The sequence below is a fragment of the Colias croceus genome, chromosome 5 (genome assembly GCF_905220415.1).
Source record: "Colias croceus chromosome 5, ilColCroc2.1".
NCBI lineage: Eukaryota > Metazoa > Arthropoda > Insecta > Lepidoptera > Pieridae > Colias > Colias croceus.
In genome coordinates, this window is record NC_059541.1 from 9,604,129 (window position 1) to 9,626,750 (window position 22,622).

The window sequence follows — 22,622 nt, forward strand, 5'->3', positions numbered from 1 at the left end:
GGCCGCAAAAGCTACGAAGAAAATGATAACAATTGCTGCCTTCATTTTGTTTCTTTGATGACGATACTTCGAGAATTTTACATAGAATGCTTACAATTATAGAATATGCAGTTTTTATATTGCCAAAACAGGGTCAGTACAGTTTTATAATCTAATCATGTTGCCCTTAATTTTTATTAACTAAAACTTATTGCATTTTATTTAACATTATTATAACATCAATTTTGTTTATTTACAAATGTTATTACATAGGAGGTGGTCACTGACCAACTCACTGACCAACTGAGCTGGCTACTGAATTTTCCATTTCTTAATTTAAAAAGCTAACGTGCATTAAAACATTAATAATGCACAATGCACGTGAGTATTAGACTTTTGTGAAATTCGCATCGCACTCTCTAATACCACCGAAACAAAAAGAGAATATTCAATTTTCCTTTATTAACACATTTGTAATTTCAGTTTTTTCGTCGATGACAAGCAGTAGTAAGTAGAAGTAAGGGTTGGTAAAGGAATTATAAAATAAAATTACTAGAAAATAAATTAAATATAATCAAATAATTATGTCTTAAAACTGCATAAAAGTAACAACGCAATAGTGTCAGAAAACAATGTTATCAGAGATACAATAACACTGAAATTATTTTGAACTAATTGATAAAAAAGGAGTCCTGCACGGTAATTCCCCTTTATCTAAATAGTCGAAAATGAATAACATTACGAGTTGACGATAAATTAAATTGAAATTGATTTAAAATAAATGTATTTATTCTTTGCTTGACATATTAAAGAGAAACCATATACGAATAGCTTAAAGCTACGACAATCTTATCAATTTATGGAACAGGAAAATCTTAAACTTACAGTAAAGGAAGGAAATCATTTACTTACTTTTTTTGTTTTATAGTACTTTTTTTTCGTAATTATACACGGGTGAGTTATCTTATTTTTCTGAAAATGCAATTTATTTTTTTAAGTTTACAAAAATTTCGGGCAACTTGATTAGATTACAAAGGCGTATTGACCCTAATTTGGCAATATAAATACCGCATCTTCTTTTTGTAACAGCAGTCCAAATACAATCCTTGAACTATCACCAAGTAAAAACAAAATGAAGGCAGCAATTGTTATTATTTGCTTCGTCGCTTTTGCGACCACAGCGCAAAGCCAAGCGATCGGTAAGTAAATAGAGTCGTGTAGGTATTTTCAAAACTTTCCATGTTTTAGTTTTGCTGAAAATTATATAAGAATTTGAAGATTAAAGAAGAGAGAAAGATTGACTATAATTAATTCTCACGGTACTTTAACTGAGAGAGACTAATAAGCTACAGAATAATCTAAGCTAGTAACAAGAAAGCATCGTAGATATGAAATGAGTATTGTGCAAATATTAATGAATACATTCCGTTGCAGATCTGGCAGAGGCAGAAGCGGGCTACGCGGCTGGTTACGCAGCGGGCACGGAGTGGGAGGCGGTGCGCGTGGTGAGCGCGGCGCGACAGAACATCTGCACTGCGCTGCTGTGCCACAACGTGTGCATCGCGCTCGGCTTCCGCACCGGCTCCTGCAACTTGCGCCTCGAGTGTGTTTGCAGGAGATACCTAGTACATACGCAACATAGTTAAGACGTAGTTTTAAGATCATTTATAATAATAAATAACTTTAAGGGTATATTGTGTTTGTTTCATTTTTAAGTTTTACCTGAATACTCATAATTGTTTTAAAAACTAGACAATTATAAACATGAAGGACGAAGATACTGAATGAAGGTTGTTGAATCATTATCGCTAATTATAGAAAGATAAAACTAAATTTTTATTATCTTATCATTCCTTCTGAAAAACTTACTATACACGCTTTATTTTTGGGGGAGTACCTTCACTTAATCATAAACGATTAGATATACTCATAAAAATTAAATTAAAGTTGAATGGCTGATAATAACTTCTCACGTCACATTTATTATTGTACAATCTCATTTTTACTTTTAAAATCTCTCTGTTCTTAAGTTTAATCTTACGTGGTCTAAATTACAGTACTTATTAAGCTTCAGTTACTCTTATTTTATGAAAACTAGCAATAGTTAAGAAATAATACTTTGATATTAATGTCAATTTTTCCAAAATTTAGACTTTATTGAGATAGACCTTTCCAGTAATACTCAAGTCACTTAAATTGTTCATTCAATAAAAATTAGGATGACGATTATAGTTCAGGATACATCGCCCATTTTTGCAAGTGACTACTATCAAGCTAATTTTCGGTTTGTAGCTTTATTTTGATGAGACGCCCAATAATTTCGTGTACGAAAGTCTCGATTGTGGTAGCTAACAGAGATAACAAGGATAAAAATTTTTGATTTGATGGTTCTCAAATATTTATTACGCAATTTGTATTAGATACCATGGATTTCAAAATACAAAAGTAATTGCCGATAATGTAAAATAAAAGAATACTTATAATTAAGGAATTTTTTTTTAAATTACTGTTTTAAATTTAAATGAAATAAAATATCCTGCTACAATTTTAATGATAAATATATGAAAATAATCAACGTCTGCAGACGCAGAGGAGCTGCGCGTTGCAGCTGCCGCGTGGGAAGCCCAGCGACTGGCACACCGCGCGGCACAGCGCCGCCGTGCAGATCCGCTGCCGCGCGCTGCCGAACACCTCCACCGCCTCCGTCACCTCGCCCGACAGACCCGACATGCTGTACTCCTCGTCTGAATAACGCAAGAAATATTTATCATTTATACCCTTCACAATCTGATAAAATAAAACATAGATCTGAATGAATGAAGTTTGATATTGAATGATGTGGATTTCATCAAACAAAAGACAAATTATTTTCCACGCAGCGTAAAGCTGGAGAGATCTGCAAGACTTCCTTGTAATACTCGCATTATATATTTAAAATTGTCAAACTAACCTACTGGAGCCGCTTGCACCAAAGCCACGAAAGCTACAAAGAGAGCGAATACTACGAAGAACTTCATATTGTTTTCTTGTTTTGTTGCTTTGACGAACACCTGTTCAGAATTTATATTTGATCTGCACCAGTAGCAGCTATTTATATAAGATTTGTTTTATGGAATATTATCTTATTTAGATAACATTAACAGTATCACTTGAATATTAACAATAATCATTGTTGTGCATATAAATTAATTATCTTTTAATGGCACCTATTGTAAATGCGAAAGTCGATAATTTTCTAGGGAATCACCTAGCTAGTAACTTATTAGAGTATGTCTTATATTATATTATATTCGCTTGAAATAAAAAAGCCTCCATTATAAGATATTTAATATTTTTACAAATATTAAAATATTGAATATCTAAAAAAAAAATCATATAATGTATCAAATTAAACCGCATGCTTTCATTTAGACTTACGCATTGTACACTTGAAAGTGAAGATAGAAAAATTTAAGTCACATAATAATTCAAATAGGTAATTGAATAATTTCATTACTAAATAACATAATATATCACGCCTTCAACTTGATTAATAAAAACTATTAGAAGTTTATTGATAATAATCATTTCCTATTGATATCGATGAGAAATATGTATATTGCGGTACTGCCAGGCAAAGGCTAATTAATCATCAATGTTTTCCTTGACATATTATATTAGATATAGATATTAGGTTATATTTTTTAATTGAAAAAAAAGTTATCTGCATGTCCCATCTAGTAATGCCGCCCGTTTTTTGGCTCATCATTAGGTCCATCAAACAAAAACGATCAAGAAAATTTACAACTAGATTCCACAGCTTTAAGATATATTCATTAGTTACCTATAATCAAAAATTTTATCTCATAGTTCTTCTGCGTCATTCGTTTAATAATAATAATAGATCTTTATTTCAGATATCTGGTATCCATATTAAAAGCTCCTGCAGGTTTAAAGATTAGTTAATGTTTATATACGTTTCAGAAATCAGAAAAAAATAAAATTGTAATTTAAAACAACATAGGTATTCTTTCAACTATAATTGTTTTAGTAACCTAAATTGGGAACTAAAATTTAATACATACAAATCAAAATTCTGATAAAAAGGAACAAGCCATTATCATTGCAAAAGTGATAAAACTCAATTGCTATATTAACTTTTATGGCAATATGATAATGACATCTTACAAGTTAGCATATAAATAACCAATAATTTTTACCTACTATCAGTGTAAGCATAGCTATACAAGTGAATTAATTTAAATATTTCAACCAAATATAAAAAGCTCACAGCAGTCCTCGCTCTCTTCGCAACTCTTGTGGCATTCGTGCTAGCAGCTCCTGCAGGTTGTTATTTTTTGTTTGTTTTATTAGACACACACATAAACAAATATTAATTTTATGAATGATTTTGTCACCTCTTTGGCCCAGTTGTTTATGAGAAATCGTAGAACGGAAAAGTTCTGCGTTCGATTTCCAGTGGGGACTGGACAAAAATAACTCAGATTTATAGACCAAAATTATTTTTTTATTTTACTAAAACGAAATTACTATATTATTCCATAATATAAATATTTTCAGACGAGGAGTACAGTATGTCGGGGCTGTCGGGCGAGGTGACGGAGGCGGTGGAGGTGTTCGGCAGCGAGCGGCAGCGGATCTGCACGGCGGCGCTGTGCCGCGCGGTGTGCCAGTCGCTGGGCTTCCCGCGCGGCAGCTGCAACGCGCAGCTCCTCTGCGTCTGCAGACGTTGAGACGTGTTCATATATCGTGCATTATAAAATATTTAATTAAGTTTTAAACATATTTTTATGTCATACATTATTTGTACTGAATAAATTGTATCTAATTAAAGCCATATTTTTTTTTAATTTACGTTGTTTTGTGTTCACCCGAACCATCACTCTTGACTGAAGCGTTTATGAATTGTAATTCTTTAAGTTTAAGTTAGTTTTTATTGCTTAGCTTCTATCGCGGGCCTTGAGCGCGGGGACAGTTTCTGTGATCTGTGGCGGGGACCGAATCGAAAAATTCCGTAACGAAAAACCTCACGCTCCCCACTCCAACGGACGGAGGTGTGGCTTGAAGGCATAGGCATGCAATAGCTTTACCGCGGCAGTCCCCGAGTGCCACACGTCGTTTTTTATATACAGTACAACCTCGATTATCGATATAACAAACCTGAAGGGAAAAAATAAATATTCGTTATATCAAGTAATTCGTTGAACTGAGGTTCGTTATGTTGAGGTTAGGTTGGTCTAAAATTCGTTATAAAGAGGTCTTTTACGTTTCTGATCCATTTCAACTTGAATCTTTACAATAGTGACGAGCAGCAGTGTTCACATTACTTTACAATTTAAATTAAACAAAAATGATCGTTTTACGAACAAAATCATGTCGAAACCTGTCGCGACATGAATCACATACTATGAGATTAAGAATCATTAGGTACATTGGTTGGAACTTTATATAAAGGTTTTGGGTTGACGAAATTCGTTAATTAGAGGTATTTATACTTTTCTTGATAGTCAAAAATTCGTTATAAAGAGGTTGTTCGCAAAAAATGATCGTAATGCAAAGGGATATATTTTTATATTGAATATTAATTATTAAGTATGCGTACACCTGAAATTAAGGCGTGATGAGATTGGAATATGCAGAATTGCTTTGATTTATTCGAAGGAAAGCTTATGAGTTTTAAGTTTAATTATTTTTTGGTCATCGTGCTGACATTCATGATTATATTATTATATTTATTTGCCATATGCGAAAAGGATAGGATTACGCAATGGTAAAATTTGAATAAAAATACAATAATTCCTTATAGCTATTTATTATTAATATAATTAATGATCTTATAACTACGTGTTAAGTATGTTCAGTATGCAATTATCTCCTGCAGACGCATTCGAGGCGCAAGTTGCAGGAGCCGGTGCGGAAGCCGAGCGCGATGCACACGTTGTGGCACAGCACCGCAGTGCAGATGTTCTGCCGCGCCGCGCTCACCACGCTCACCACGCGCACCGCCTCCCACTCCGCGCCCGCTGCGTAGCCCGCTTCTTCCCCTGCCAGATCTAAAGCGGAATTACTCCTTTATAGTAACACAATACTTATGTCATACCTATGAAGGCTTCTAGTTATTTGCAAACTTTTATAATAGTTTTAATTAAATTATTGTGTATCTTATATGTGTCTCAGTTAAAGTACCGCCAGAATTAATAAGGTACATCTATTACAATTCATATACCATTATAAAACTAAAATATGGAAAGATTTGAAAATACATGACTCTATTTACTTACCGATCGCTTGGCTTTGCGCTGTGGTCGCAAATGCGACGAAGAAAATAATAACAATTGCTGCCTTCATTTTGTTTTTACTTGGTGATAGTTCAAGGATTGTATTTGGACTACTGTTACGAATAGAAAATGCGGTATTTATATTGCCAAATTAGGGTCAATACGCTTCAATAATCTAATCATGTTGTCCGTAATTTTGGTAAACTTAAATAAATTGCATTCCCAGTAAAAAATAAAATAATTCACCCTTGTATATTTACGGAAAAATATATATATATAATAAAACAACAAAGTAATTTGTAATTTTCTTTTCCTGCATGTTTAAGATTTTCCTATCTATACTAATATTATAAAGCTGAAGAGTTTGTTTGTTTGTTTGAACGCGCTAATCTCGGGAATTACTGGTCCGATTTGATAAATTGTTTCGGTATTAGATAGCCCATTTATCGAGGAAGGTTATAGGCTATATATCATCACGCTACGACTAACAGCAGTGGCGCCACGGAGGTGAAGCCGCGCGGAGCAGCTAGTTATAGATATAGGGGGAAAAAACCGTGCAGGACTCTTATTTTTATCAATTAGTTCAAAATAATTTTAGTGTTATTGTATCTCGTCTGATAAAATTGTTTGCTGATTGTACTCGTTGTTACTTTTATGCAGTTTTAAGATAATTATTTAAGTTTTTTATACCTTATATTGTAATTAAAGGGTAATTACAAATATGATAATTGTTGGACAATATAGAAAAATTTAAAATTATTCTCTATTAATTTCGAGTAAGTCAGGTGATAATTTCACAAAAATCTCTTTGTATCCATGATTGGAAGAATGACAATAATTATTATATGCCATGTCTGAAACTGACGTGCATTGTGCATTATTAATTTTTATATGCACGTTAGTTTTCTAATTTAAGAAATGGAAAATTCAATAGCCTGGTGGTGAGTGACCACCTCCTGTAACATTTGTAAAAAAAACCAAGTGATACATATTATATGGTAAAGAAAATGCAATAAATTTTTAATAAATAAAAATTAAGGGCAGCATGATTAGATAATAAAAGTGTACTGACCCTGTTTTGGCAATATAAAAACTGCATATTCTATTATTGTAAGCATTCTATGTACACTTCTCAAAGTATCGTCATCAAAGAAACAAAATGAAGACAGCAATAATTGTTATTATATTCTTCGCAGCTTTTGCGGCTACAGCCACAGTACAAAGCCAAGCGATCGGTAAGTTAATACCAAATAAATTCGTTACTTTACAAACCATTTTTGATGATGAAAAAGCGAACTACGAAGTATCTGTTAGAAATATAACAAATTATAGTTTGGGTTTTAACTGATACTTTAAAAGAACAAGAATCGTATAAACATAACATATTGAATTTTCTTGTATACTTCGCTTCAGATCTGGCAGAGGCAGAAGCGGGCTACGCGGCTGGCTACGCGGCGGGCGCGGAGTGGGAGGCGGTGCGCGTGGTTAGCGTGGTGAGCGCGGCGCGGCAGAACATCTGCACTGCGGTGCTGTGCCATAACGTGTGCGTCGCGCTCGGCTTCCGCACCGGCTCCTGCAACTTGCGCCTCGAGTGTGTTTGCAGGAGATAGTAGATACGCAACATAGTTAAACACTTTTTAGTTTTACCTTTATGTAATATAGGACTTAAATATAAACATGTAATTTTAAAAAGTTATTTTATTTTACCCTAATAAAACGAGTCTTTGATGATTTAAAAACGGTTGACATAGAGGAAATTGATTTAAACTTTTTATCACACACACACATACTTTTCACTAGGATGAAGCTAGGAAACTAACTCAATAACAATATTAATAAATGTAAAAAATAACAATGGTATTAGCGCAAATTCTAATTATTATTAATCACTAATCCATACTAATATTATAAATGCGAAAGTAACTATGTCTAAACTACTGAACCAATTTTCATGAAATTTGGTATGGAGATATTTTGATACCCGAGAAAGGACATAGGCTACTTTTTATCCCGGGAAAATGACGCAATCCCGGAAATCCCACGGGAACGGGAACTATGCGGGTTTTTCTTTGACTGCGCGGGTGAAGCCGCGGGCGGAAATCTAGTTTATAACATTACTTCTTTATTTTATATAGCTGAACTAAAGCCAAAAGATAACAGAGAAAGACAGAGAAAAAGACACAAGTTTAATTTATTTTCTATTAGCTTAATAGTTCTAGATTGCATTTTTTAATCTAGACTTGTCTTTGAAAATGTAACTAAAATAACTTTCCTAATTAGGGCAGTACACAAAGCGGCAAATAAATAATTATGAATAGACAATAAATATGAGCTTTATTCACCACAATATTCTGTTTCATCCTATGGAATTTTCTCTCTCGCGTAGTCTTATTTCAACCAAACAGTCACAGTAATTTTTTACTATTATTAAATAAATGAATAAAGTATACAGTTAGTTTTTGTAGATGTGATACCACCAGGGAGGTTACCAATGCCGAGGGAGTCGCGGAAGAATTCCAACCAATACCCGCGGCCCCATCATACAGCGGCTCGACGGAACACAGGTTGGTTTATAGTCGGTAAGAATCCGACATAACCCACGGCACCTTTTCTGGGGGCCGTGGCCCGTGGGTATCTTTGGAAGATTTCCCCACTTAAAAAAAGGGAGGTTACTATAGTTTTATTTCCACAATGTTGGAAGATGATGGGGCTAGATGACCTATGTATGATTTCACGCTGGAATTAATATCTACTGCTTTAAGACAGACCCCGTTAAGGTCGTGAAGCCACCTTTTATTCGCTACAAAAATACACAAATTCGTAGGTTACAAAAAACAGCAAAATAACAACCAGGAGTTCGTATTAGGGGCCCGAGGCGTTTCATTTGTGGTTTTTCTTTATTATATTACGAGATAATCTTCTGTTACACATTTCGTAATCAAATATAATGTTTTTTGTACAGCCATATACAACGAAGTTAAATTTTTTGTTTTTTTTTTCCATACGTAGAAAAACTTAGGTACTATTTAGGTTACTGAGTAATAGTATACATAGTGCACTTTTCTAATTGCTTCTTTTATATTTTCCTTTGTATTTCAAAAGGACAGCCATTAAATTGTTTGATCCCTATTTAACTTTCAAGTATAATTCATTCCACTGGAATAAAGAAAGAGCGTGTGTGCTCTGCACAAGTGTCAGAAGTGAAACTTCTTTGGCAAGATTCAAATATACCAAAATCGTCGCCTTACTCTAACGTAATGACGTTATGGTATTGCCATGACGCGCTAAATATTTTACTCTCAACGCGACTAAAGAATTTTCACTTCAATAATAAATAACCTTAATAATATGTAACACAATAATAACATTTCCTCTGAATAACATATAAATACGTTCGTACTTGTCGTGTAGCAAAAAAAGAAATTGTTAATTTCTCAAGAGACTCGCACAAATCAACTTGTTCCCGGGCTGAGAAGGGATTGTTTCAATTGCGTATTCTTTAAGAGTGTGTGACATTGGGCGGGAAAACGTTTTATATAAATAAGTAATAATGTTTATTTAGAAACTCATTTGGTGAGGGTTGCTTTTTATGTAATCTTTAGGTCATTACGATGTATTTTATTACATGTAGGTTGTCAGTAACTGAAATAAATTTTATAATTCAATTGATATCTGCTACTTCTTTATCTGTGGCTTTTTCATAAACAAATAGCATTTAAAAAATAAATACAAATAGGCCGAACCTTGGGCCGAACAATTTTCGCAAAGGTCAATGACCTGAAATTTCAATCGTGTTATATTATTTCGTCTCAAATAATAAAATTGTAGATAAAACTGCACCAAAATATTATTGTCTTAAGGGAATGTCCCGTAATTTAGAGTATAGACGAAAGCGCGATTAATTATTATCACAATTTTATCTGATAAGTATCGGTATGCTATAATTGCTTAATCATCTTTGTTTTTATTTCTAATTTTAATTACTTAAAAATCTCACATGTCTGTGCGTACCTAAAGTCAAAACGCACGATATATAAAACATTGATTTTGTTTTCATTCTCGTTATATGATAATGTAATTGATTTTATTTCTAATTATTCTAATTTTAATTACTTAAAGATCTCACATATCTATGCGTACCTAAAGTCAAAACGCACGATATATAAAATATTGATTTTGTTCTCATTCTCGTCATACGATAATGTAACTGATTTTATTTCTAATTATTCTAATTTTAAGATCTCACATAATATATGTGCGTACCTAAAGTCAAAACGCACGATATATAAAATATTGATTTTGTTTTCATTCTCGTTATATGATAATGTAATTGATTTTATTTCTAATTATTCTAATTTTAATTATTTAAAGATATCACATATCTATGCGTACCTAAAGCCAAAACGCACGGTATTGTACAAAATACTTATTTTGTTTTACACTTCGTTCTCTGAGATTGTACTTGATTTTACTTCTAATTTTAATACAACTACTCTTTGTTTAAAGACTTCACATACCTGTGCGAACCTAAAGCCAGAGCGCATGACATATAAAATATTTATTTTGTTTCCATCTTCTTTATATTATGAGAATGTAATTATTTTTACTTCTAATTGTATTCTTTCTTCCACTTTCATTTTTACAGTAACTTACCAATCAACAAAAATATGTAAACACACTAATTACAACACACACATCACACAGTACACAACTCACACACACACTCACTTTCTATCACTAACATTAAATTCTATCATAAACATTAATAATCACACACGTTGCACTCGTAATAAAACACATAATATTAATTACCATAAGTATACTCAAGCACAATATAGGGATGACAAAATATTCTACAAGAAAAAACCTTGCCGTTATAAATTCACCTCTTCAACATGTCACTAATTAATGTAACTAATGAATTAGATGTAACCATTTCAATTGACTGTCATCCCTACCAGTCTATAGAAGAATTCAACAACTCTAACTTGAAACCTAACGCCAACAGATTTTCGGTATTATCATTAAATATTAGGAGTATACAAAGAAATTTTGATGACTTTGTTTTAAACTTGAGTAGGTTCCATGATAAATTTGATGCTATAATTCTAACTGAATGCTGGTTAAGTGAAAATACTATAATTGACAACCTCCCTGGATACAACTCATTTCGTACTTCCAACCAGATAAATAAATCGGGTGGTGTAGTTATATTCATTAAAGATTGCCACAATTCAGCTATAGAACATTCCTCGCTCACAAACGCAGATAGCCTAAAACTTAACATCAATCATAACATCTCTCTTCTAGGAATCTACCGGACCCCATCCATTCCGGTTAACACCTCATTTCTTTCTTCCTTAGATACTCTACTTCACACATTAAGCAAGAAACCTATTGCGATAGTGGCTGGCGATTTTAATATTGATATCTGTAACTCGGAATCTCAAGAATCTATAGATTATCTATGTATTATGTCATCACATTCTTTACTTCCCACTATCACAAAACCCACTAGAGGTAAAACTTGTCTCGATCACATTTTCATCAAAGCAACCGATAGACTCTACGGTGCAGTATGTAAATCAACCATTACCGATCATGACATTGTTATAGGTCAAGTAGTAAATACAAAGCAACCACAAAAACTACCTCGATGGCGTACGAAAACCGACACAGACGCTCTCATCACATCACTAAAAAATACCGATTGGAAGGAAACTCTCTCCTCTACACAAGTTAATAATGCATCTTCCTCATTTTACAAAATATTAACGAACACCATAGAAAAACACTCGGTTAAAATAAAAGTTAGTCGCAGACGCACAAATTTAAAGCCGTGGATCACCCCGGGATTAATTCAATGTATAACCCATCGTGACAAACTACATAAAGACACAAAACTACACCCTAATGACCTTACACGCCAACTTATATACAAGAGATATAGAAACTTCTGCAATAAAATACTTCGATATGTCAAAATACAATACAATAGCACACTAATAGAACAAAACAAATCTAACCCTAAATTATTATGGAAAACCATTAAAAATATAAGTCAAACCAGTACTCACTCCAACCCTCCGGTGGAATTACTTCAAATTAATAATGATATAAATAGATCTCTCTACAACTGTAATAAATATTTTACTTCGGTTGGAAAAACTTTATCTGATCAGATCCTAAATAAACTTAATACATCTCATGAAGATTTAATAAATTCCTACAAATCAGATAACTCAGCACCGCAATCCCTTTTTCTCTCCCCCACCGATGAATCAGAGGTACACAAAGTAATAATGAGCTTGAATAACGATAGCTCCCCCGGATTAGATAATCTCACAGTCCGAACGATAAAAGCCATTCTTCCTGAAATTATAAAACCTCTCACACACATAATCAATCTCAGTATAGAATCCGGTGAGTTTCCTGACTGCTGGAAAATAGCAGTTGTAATACCGATATACAAAAATGGAACAAAAAGCCTCCCAGAAAACTACAGACCCATAGCTCTTTTAAACATTCTTGGAAAAGCCCTCGAAAAAATTGTGAACTACAGACTGACATCTTACTTAGAGAAATATCAACTCATTTCAGACAAACAATTCGGTTTCAGAAGTAACAAATCTACTGAGCATGCAATTACACTACTTACCAATCTCATATCTTCACATTTAGAAAACGGACACTGTTGTCTAAGCGTCTTTTTAGATCTGGCAAAAGCCTTCGACACTATATCTCTTGGCCTACTCGCAAAGAAACTGGAGGCAATTGGAGTCAGAGGCACTTCACTAAATTGGTTTAGGAGCTATCTTACAGACCGCAGGCAATGCACAAAAATCGACAACAAACTTAGCTCCGAACTAAAAATTGAATTTGGCGTACCACAGGGAAGTGTTCTCGGTCCAACTCTTTTCATCATTTACATTAATGACATACTTAAAATGAGTTTGAAAAACTCCCACATAATTGCATACGCCGACGACACTGCTCTGGTATTTCATGGCGCAGATTGGGACCAAACACACAGACTTGCAGAATCAGGTCTATTAAAAATAACAGAAGCACTTAACCAAAACCTATTAACTTTAAATCTCAACAAAACCAAGTACTTAACATTTTCAAAATCTGCAAACCCCAAACTTTACCCCAAACAGTCTCTCCAACTTCACTCCTGTACCAACCCCGGCAACACTCAATCGTCATGTAATTGCCATCACATTGAATCTACTCCCTCACTAAAATACTTAGGTGTTACCCTAGACAACAACCTAAACTTTCATCAACACATTAGTGAAGTTTCATCAAAAGTAAGGAAACTCATCTTCATAATGAAGAAACTGCGCAATTGCACCCCACTAAAAATTCTCAGACAAGTATACACGTCCTTATGCCAATCTATTATAAATTATAGCATCTCTGTCTGGGGCTGCGCTGCCAAAACTCACCTCCTGCAACTGGAGAGAGCTCAACGTGCACTGATTAAAGTGACACTTAAAAAGCCTTTCCGATTTCCTACGAATGAACTTTATCGTGAGTTTAACGTACTTCGCGTTCGTCAATTATACATACTTTCAGCAGTAAACCTAACCCATAAATCAATCGTTTCGCGGCCCGATTACAAAAATCTCCTAAAGAAAAGAACATTCCGTATCCCACTTCCTGATTTCAACTCAAAAATAGCTAGACGTAGCCCAGCTTACTCACTCATTCATACGTACAATAATGTTTGTAAATCAAAACATCTGAAAAACTGCAATATGCATAAATGCAATAAAATAATGAAATCTTGGCTGCATGAACTTTCATACAGCGATACCGAAGATCTGGTCTAAATATAAGAATAAACTTTAACTTTAATAGAAATCTGTTGGTGAGAAATAAAACTTGAACAATTTACTTATGCTAAAAAGCTACTTTAATTAATATTATTGGATCCCTGAACGCATTCACACATGAACACAAACACACACATATTTACACTATCACCTTCATCCACACTCACCTTCCCACAACACACACTTACACAGACACACACACACACACACAATCACACACCCTATGTTAAATGGAAAATGTTGTAAGTTCTTGTATTAAGTACACTCATTATTATTAATTATAAATTATTTAAACATAATTATTGATGTACTGTATAATTCGTCAAAATAAAGTAACCTGTACTCCGTTTCTGATATCCAAGATACAGGCAATAGCCTAGTTTGGATATCACTGTACTAGCAAACCTGTAAAATAATCCTACTGTTATCACATTTAACAATGTAATGTTTGAATATTTTGGTTAATAAAGATTTTTATTATTTTTTTTTATTATTATTTTGGTTCGTCTTTAATGTGACGACATAATGTGCCACACCTTACCTACTTTTATTTTTATTTCATCTCTCTCCCTACGTTGGATGGATCCGTTGGATGGAAACATACTTTTCTATCACCTAGAGAAAGTCCTACTAAAATCGTCGTAGCCGTTCCGTAAAAATGTCATTACAAATTATTATTCAAATTTACATTAACTCGCTCGCCAAATGAATCCAAATTTTACGTGCAGGACGGGTATCATCTAGTTTGACAACACTATTCTAGTTCTTTTATTTGGATGTGATACAGAGATAACCAAGTTGCCTTTACTAACCACATTCAACTATTAAACAAAATTTATTTGCCAGGTGTTTATAAAGGGTGCGTGTGTAAAACGCATTAAAAGGCATGTTTGTACAAAAGTTAATTATATTGGATGCGAATGTTATAAATCACAATCAGTCGCTGTCACGCGAAGTAATTTCGGCTAAAGAGAAACCCTTATCCGTTGCATTTATCGGGTTCCGATTCGGAATTAATTCATGGCGTTATTAAAAATTGATGGATAGTGTAGGAAAAGATGGAAATACGCTGGTCTATTTCATTAAGTGCGATATAAATTATGTTCGGAAATCTTCGGGAACGCAATTTGCCTTATTCTTTAATTAGCGATTGATGAATTAGCCGCTAGATTTAGATTAGAGAAAAGAATGCCAATCTTAGATACGTAGGTACCTATATCTCTAATCATTTATCAAAAACTACTTGATCATTTGGTTAAATCTGTTATAACGTTCAAAATTTGATATCCATCTTAACATTAAAACCCTGAAAAAGATGAGTCTCGTTAAAGTTTAGTACTTAAAACTGCAATAGCGAATGTAAAAGAAATAGGTAATACATATTTTCATTTAGCCCAGTTATCTACGCAAAACAAATTTAATGAAATAAAAGGTTTCAATAAAAAGGAACGGTTATAGCTAACACTATTCCAAGATCATTCGAGAAGAATAAAATCCAATTTAACGAACACAGAATTTCCATTTCCACTTAACTTACACTCATGAAGTTCGACAGCAATGGAAAAACTTAATTTACTTGCGAATGAATAAAAAGCAAATTCTATCAGATCCAGAACGCATGCCGCCGGCACAAGTTTAAATAACTTTACAAATGTACTCTATTTACTAACCTCTCGAACCGCGCAGCCGTTATACGCTGACATAGATTAAGTTACAGAAATGTTACCCACAATTCTTCGACCACTTAACATTTCCTAGTTGTGCTACAAGCTATTTATATGATGCCTGCAGTATTCCCTAAGGTGCACTGTGTACATTGCAAATATTACCGGCATTTAGCGTCGCATTTGGTTGCCGAAAAGGTGGCATAATACATCCATTGTAGAGGCAGCGGTAACTAACTTTGATCGTTACGATTGAGGTACATTCTCGCACTGTACTTGCAACTTCGTAATCATTTTATGAAATACAATAAGCAAAAATAAAAACTAAAATAAATGTTCTAAGAGTCTGAGTTTGATATAATACACTTCATAATAGAGTTTTCAGGGAAAACACTCAATTTTTCGAAATCATCTCTTGTGCTCTTCTGATGTCACTATTATTAATTGTATTTTGGTGCACCGTAAAGAGAGAAGAGAATTATTGTTTTCCAAACTTTTTAATTCTTCCTGATAAGTGGAGTTGGAGTTTAGTAGCATTAGGAACATGGTTCCCTCTTGACTTGTATTTTCTGATAACAGCGAATATTAGAATTGTATAATACTTATTCTATATTCTTTGACGGAGATTTTACAAGAAGTTGCTACAAAGATGCAAATATGGAATTGGTCTATCCATGCAACACACGCTTCGCTTATTTTACTGTAGCTAGAAAGTGCCTACATTTTTAAACGTCTGGCATATAGCGATACTTTAGTATTCTTCAGATATTTTTCGATAAGCTTGATAAAATACCGTATACTAAAGTCTATTTATTTGTTGGCGGGTTGCGTAAATTAAACTGGGTTGTGTAGGAGTAAATATTTATTAAGCTGCTGTGAGATAGATGTAACTAAGTCTACTATTTTCACTAATATTATTTGCTTCTACACAACCTTGCCAAAAGGAAGATTGTATTTTTATCATAGTAACCTACACAATATTTAAATAAAAACGTACCTAGTCTAAATAATTATTCAAAACGGGTACAGCGTTTTCAGTTCAAACTAAGAGTAAGTTTCTTATTATAAACGCCAGTTTTAAATTTCTTAAGTCCTTACCAAGGCTCGGCAACTATAGCAGCACAAAAGATATACGCAGAGATATATCTCATTAAAACAATATTGATCTGTTCCACAAAAGGCTTGCGGTTTCATTAACAACTTTCCTCAAATGTTTATGTTTGCGGAGCTTCTTTGAAAGGCTCGGAACATTTAACTTTTACAATTTTACGCGATTCGTGGAGTTTGTGGTGCTATCAGTTATTCGCTTGGGTTTTGTTTAAATCAAACATCATTTGGGAATGTAGGTTGGCTTCTAAACTGTTTATGTTTCTATGAATATATCGACGAAACTCGGTTATTGGATCTAAAAGGTTTGCTGGAGTTGGTTTCTCCGTTCGTATAAATAGAATGCGCATATCCCTTTGTTTGTATTTTAAACTAGGTGATTCAATGATATGTAGGTATTATATTGTATTGGAAAATGTATGTTGACTTATTTTTGTTATTCTTATTCGTTTTCTTTAAATTAAGATTAGAAGTTCATTAAGTTCGAATCCTATTTGGCTATTTAATGAGTTTTTTTCGGTTAACTTTGTTTGATAAATGGCACATATCAAAATACAACTTATTATGAAAATGATAATTGAAAATAGAAAGAAAATTTTAAGTGAGGTTAATCGTCCCTTTTCAATTTTGCCATTGTTCAGACTAGTCGAAATAATAGATTTTTCAAGGGATTTTATATACAAACCAAATAAACTTCCTCATCCGTTCCTTAAATTATTTTCAGTATTAACAATCTTAGTCTTGGATTCCCATTAAATATAGTTCTGTACCACGTTGCTTTAAATTGATAAGCGCTTGAAATTGCTTTTGAACTTATGTCTAAATCGGTGTTTAGATTAACGTTAGTTGGTATGTGTAAGTGAAATGGATATGAATATAACTAACTTTATAGGCAATATGGTACAAACTTTGACAAAAAGTTTATTTAGACTTCATGTAGGTCAGGGTAGGTATATTCGATTTTCAAGTAATTTAGACGTTTATGGCTGAGCTAAAGTGAGTTTTGTCAAGGACAAAATTGTAAATAAGGTGGGAGGAATAGAAATATTTTATGAGGAGATAATATACTTTTGGTGTTTATATTTTTGGTGAAAATTCTAAAACCCAAACGATAGCTATTTTTAATAATTACTTTTAACTTTATAAGTAATTATTAAAAATAGCTATCGTTTGGGGTTTCGTTATGGGTAAAAAGTAATTAACCAAGTAGTTAATTGACCACCAACCAACTTTTTACCCATGTTATAATACGTTAACACAATATAGATAATATTATGTTCCCTTTCAATACTTAATTTGCTTTGTCCTTCATTATTCTATCAGAAACAGCCAACAACTTTTAGTCCTAAAAGGTCATGGCTTAGTTGTAAACTTTGCGTACAACTAGCTTTACCTTCCTACCAAATTCGAAATACCTTGTAGAATTGATTGGGCAAAGTTTTAAGTGAGCCAAAAACTTTAGGGCATCAATAACAAATTAGTATAATAGTTTACAGTTCAAAATTGTCAATTAAGTATATTTGAAAAAGTCAATTTTTTTTGGTGAAATTAAAAATATTTTATAACAAGCGTTTTACACTTGATCACATTTATAAAGACACTACAAAAAAATTCGACACAATTTCTGTAAAGCGCGCTCAAAAAGAAATTCCATACTGACATGCAAAAAACATTTTAATACGAATTTTAGCAATCCATCGAGCGAGGTATCGAGAAATTTGATATGAAAAATATCCCATACAAATATTCGAATTGAGTAGGACAAGCCGGAATGGGCTTGTCCTACTCAATTCGAACGATTTTCATTCAGTTTTCAGTTCGGCTTGTTAGTTTTACGTGGTTGTGCTTGTAAGGGTGCGGGCACACCGACTTGGCCACTCAACTTGCTAGTTACGTTGTTGGATTGTTATTGCAAATGGAAGTGGTTATTGATCTGTTTTCTAAGCTTGTCAATTGCAAAAAGACACTTTTATATCCCATTTTTAGGTCGCATTTTTTATCAGATATCGTACTTTTTGTAGTAAAGAATAACTAGCTCGTTCAATAGCGTTTCGAAATTACGACAAGATTTACAAAACTTATTACTATCAAGCATATTTTTCATGAAAATTTTACTTACTTTAAAAGCACTTTCGGTAGGTAATTTTATAGAAGTCTCAACTGAGATAGACTACAGAGTATCAGTACGTTTATACGCAGGTAATTTAATATTTAAAATAGTTGAACATTTTCAATGATCTTACAGTTTATAGCGTTCATATTCAGAAACTGTTATATCTGGGAATCAGTTGGAACTTCGGTCTAACTGATAAAATGCATATTCTTAGAATATTCAGTATAAATGCTTTTCTAACAGTTTGTACAAATATTATTTTGAGCGGGAAGGATGTAAGACTATGAATAACACTCGAAATGTCGGTAAAGTTGGTACCATTGTTATGTTTGTTATGGAGGACTGACTAACATTTATTTTCAACTAGCTTAGGTACCACCCGTGGCTTCGCCCGCTTTCTCTAAAACCTAATAAATTTTCCTCTTGAATCACTCTATCCATTAAAAAAAACCGCATCAAAATCCGTTGCGCAGTTTAAAGATTTAAGCATACAAAGGGACATAGGGACAGAGAAAGCGACTTTGTTTTATACTATGTAGTGATAGGAACATCGTTTTGATTATTATTTAATGAGTTTCAACATGAAATGATTAAATGTGATTTTTTGAATCTATTTTTCCTATTTTGTAAAGACACAGTTACAATAACTTTTCATTATAGTCATAACAAAAATATTTTACGAGTTTTTGTTCACGTAACAGACAATAATAAATGTAGAGTTGGATGACATTATTCATAAAAGTATCAACTTGCATTGCATCTAAACGTATTAAGTATTCATAGAAACTCGTTTAAATATCCAAGACAGGAAAATCATTTGCAATTAAAACTTGCATAGTGAAGTTTAATAAGAAACAAGAGAAAAGTTTCGAGAGCAGTTGTTTTGCATACATTTTAACTCGTTAAAAATTCTGGGACGGATACTTACTTTATTTACGCTACCTTGTATTATAAGATAGTGAGAGAGCAACTATGGAGTTTCTTGCCGGTTCTTCTTCGTAGATACTGCTTTCCGAATCGGTGGTAAATGTCAAAAAAATATCTAATGACGTTTCAAAAGTGCTTCTAGAAGAAGTCTAATTGAATAAATAAATGTTTGAGTGTTTTAATAATTAAAAGCAAAGTGTTGATCACCTGCCGGGTGTTAACTTTTACGTGAAATTATGATATTTATTTTCATACACTTGTAAATCGTTTCGTCTAATTGTTTACACGCACGATATTTCAACTACTACGACATCTAGCGGAAATTTTCGAGTATTTCAGTGACACATTAACGAGCGTATTTCCCCAATTTCATTCACGAAATCCCGTTTTAATTAAAGTGGTGATAGCTAGAGAGAATTAAATTAGGTGATTTTATGAAGGAGGTGGTACCATTGAGAACGGAGCCTAACGTGTTACGATTCAGTACCGACGGCGCGAGTTTTATGGTACGGTTTCTTTGAATAATGGAGTAGACGACGCGTAAAGAGATCCATCTACTGCAAGTTACAAGCGAGTGCCGAGTGTGCGTCAATCGAGTTTTTATAGTTGTGGTATTGGTCGTATTTTTTTTTTGCTTTATCTGTGATAATGTCATTCGATTTTGTTTTAACATGTGTGGATATTATTATCCCGCTTTGTTTTTCAGATAATATTATTATGGTATAGAAAAACAGTAGGTTGTTAAAAAAAAAAACTTCAGCTTTTGTTAAGAATAATTGAAACTTTTCCAGTTTTTTTTTTCAGATTGAATTCGAATCTTGACTCTTAATGTCGAATAAACTAAGAAGTACCTTTAACAAAACCATTAATGATTAACCATTAAATATTTAGAAATAAGAACGCTCATCCCTTTCACTTGTATCCAAAAATAAAACCGTTCGTATACAATTTGATGCTAAATATCCCAGATTAAATCGCTTGTTAGAGTTACTATCATTGGAATGTTCTAAGGTTTTAAAAATTGCATTATATGAGATTTTACTACTCAAAAAGTGTTTTAAGAAAGTCATGTAAATATACTATGGTTATTTACATCGAACACACAAATATTAAGTTTGTTATCTTGACTTTATGAATAAAGTAATGGTGTAGGTACCTACTTAAATATATAAATATAAGAGATAGAGTAACTTTTTTAACGTTCTTTTTTTAACCATAGTAAAGTATGATCGAGCAATTAAAAAAAACACACCCTAAAACACATATATAATATTGTACAATAACCATATATAATTGAAAATCCTCGCTCACTTCACAGTAACATCACTCACATTGTTCTAGAAGATTAGGTTAATTGCAGCTCGAAAGATAATGGAGAATGCAATTAGCTTCATGCGTGTGTTCAGTGCTAACGATATGCTCTTATGTTTTTACCTTTTTGTGAGTACCTTCATCCTTGGGTCACGCCTTAGTTTTTGTCTTAGATACCTACCTACATATTTTTAGCGCGCGAGTCAGACTCGCAGCACTGGGTTCCGTAAAAACAAGAGATAGACCAACTGTAAAAAAATTGATGACATAGACATAATAATTGATGATATATCGGACCGCTAAGTTTTGGTAATTATAGGGTTTTGGGAACGTAACTCAAGATAATAAATTTACCCAAATATTGGAAAAAAAAGAATCAGTAAACTTGATAGACAGTGATACTTTTTTGACAGTTCGCGTGAAAACAAAAAAAATGTCAGTCGGTTCAGCTATAATTATGAATTAATTTTCTCGGGCATTTACATGAATATATATGGGCTCATAGATAACACATAAATTCATCACATCGTTCCCAGTACTGGGAATTTTCTTCAGCAGCCTTTGCTTTTTATAGATTTACCTGCGGCTTTTCATATTATTTATTGCAAGTTCAAGCTCATTATATATTCTCAGTAGAACTCTTAAGGTAGTTATTACATATAGAGTTAATAATTTCTCATAGATACTACTTAATTTGCGATTCGTATACTAGCAAGAGTGTGATTTTGTGTAAACGAAATCTCGTATTCAGTGTTGTTCAGTATTAGAGCAATTGCATTGCATCTTTTCGAACGCACTATATAACAATACGAAAGAATGCTCTACGCCTGCTCTACAATATAAAAATAAACTATCATTAAATAAAAATCTTCATTTGTCATCTCCATAATATAATTTGATGTGTATATTTTATTGCGTTCGGTTCTCAATAGGATCACAAATATGTCATTAGGAAGAAAAAATATTAATCAGTGGTTCCTTTGCAATTCCCTCTGCCTATTTCTATGTCAGTGTAATCCGTTTCAATCAAGATGGGGTTGCTTTCTTCCCAAATTGGAGCCGTATTATGGCTTTGAGAAATGACTGGTTTATGCTTTCATGACTATTTTCTAGGAAAACATCGCTATTTACTTAATCGTGATAATGTTTAATAATATTGTTAAATACTATTAATCATATAAACAATATGGGTTTTTGTATTCTTGTTTACGTTTCATAATATGGATGAGATGGTGGGTATAAATCCTATTGCATTAATATTAAAAACGTAAAAGTTGATCGACGTATGTTTTTTTACTCTTTCACGCAAAACAGTTGGTCAAATCTTTATCAAAATATTCCACAAGGGTTCCTATCTGGTTCGGTTATAATCTGGTTCGTGGGATTTTAACCAGATATGCAA

The 22,622-nt window shown here is 33.1% G+C and overlaps 1 protein-coding gene and 1 long non-coding RNA gene across 2 annotated transcripts; one reads left to right on the forward strand and one right to left on the reverse strand.

The window, feature by feature from the left end:
- Positions 1 to 2,513: 2,513 nt before the first annotated feature.
- Positions 2,514 to 3,171, reverse strand: LOC123692106 (defensin Lucifensin-like). Its single transcript, XM_045636750.1, has 2 exons — positions 2,930 to 3,171; positions 2,514 to 2,723 (listed from the first exon to the last, which is right to left on the reverse strand). The coding sequence occupies exons 1-2, from the start codon at positions 2,994 to 2,996 to the stop codon at positions 2,551 to 2,553; spliced, it is 240 nt and encodes a 79-aa protein (XP_045492706.1). The 5' UTR covers positions 2,997 to 3,171; the 3' UTR covers positions 2,514 to 2,550.
- A 1,073-nt stretch (positions 3,172 to 4,244) lies between these two features.
- On the forward strand, positions 4,245 to 4,826 carry LOC123692107. The gene is made up of 2 exons (XR_006751485.1): positions 4,245 to 4,305; positions 4,540 to 4,826. It is a non-coding gene; the product is annotated as an uncharacterized LOC123692107 (long non-coding RNA).
- Positions 4,827 to 22,622: the final 17,796 nt, after the last annotated feature.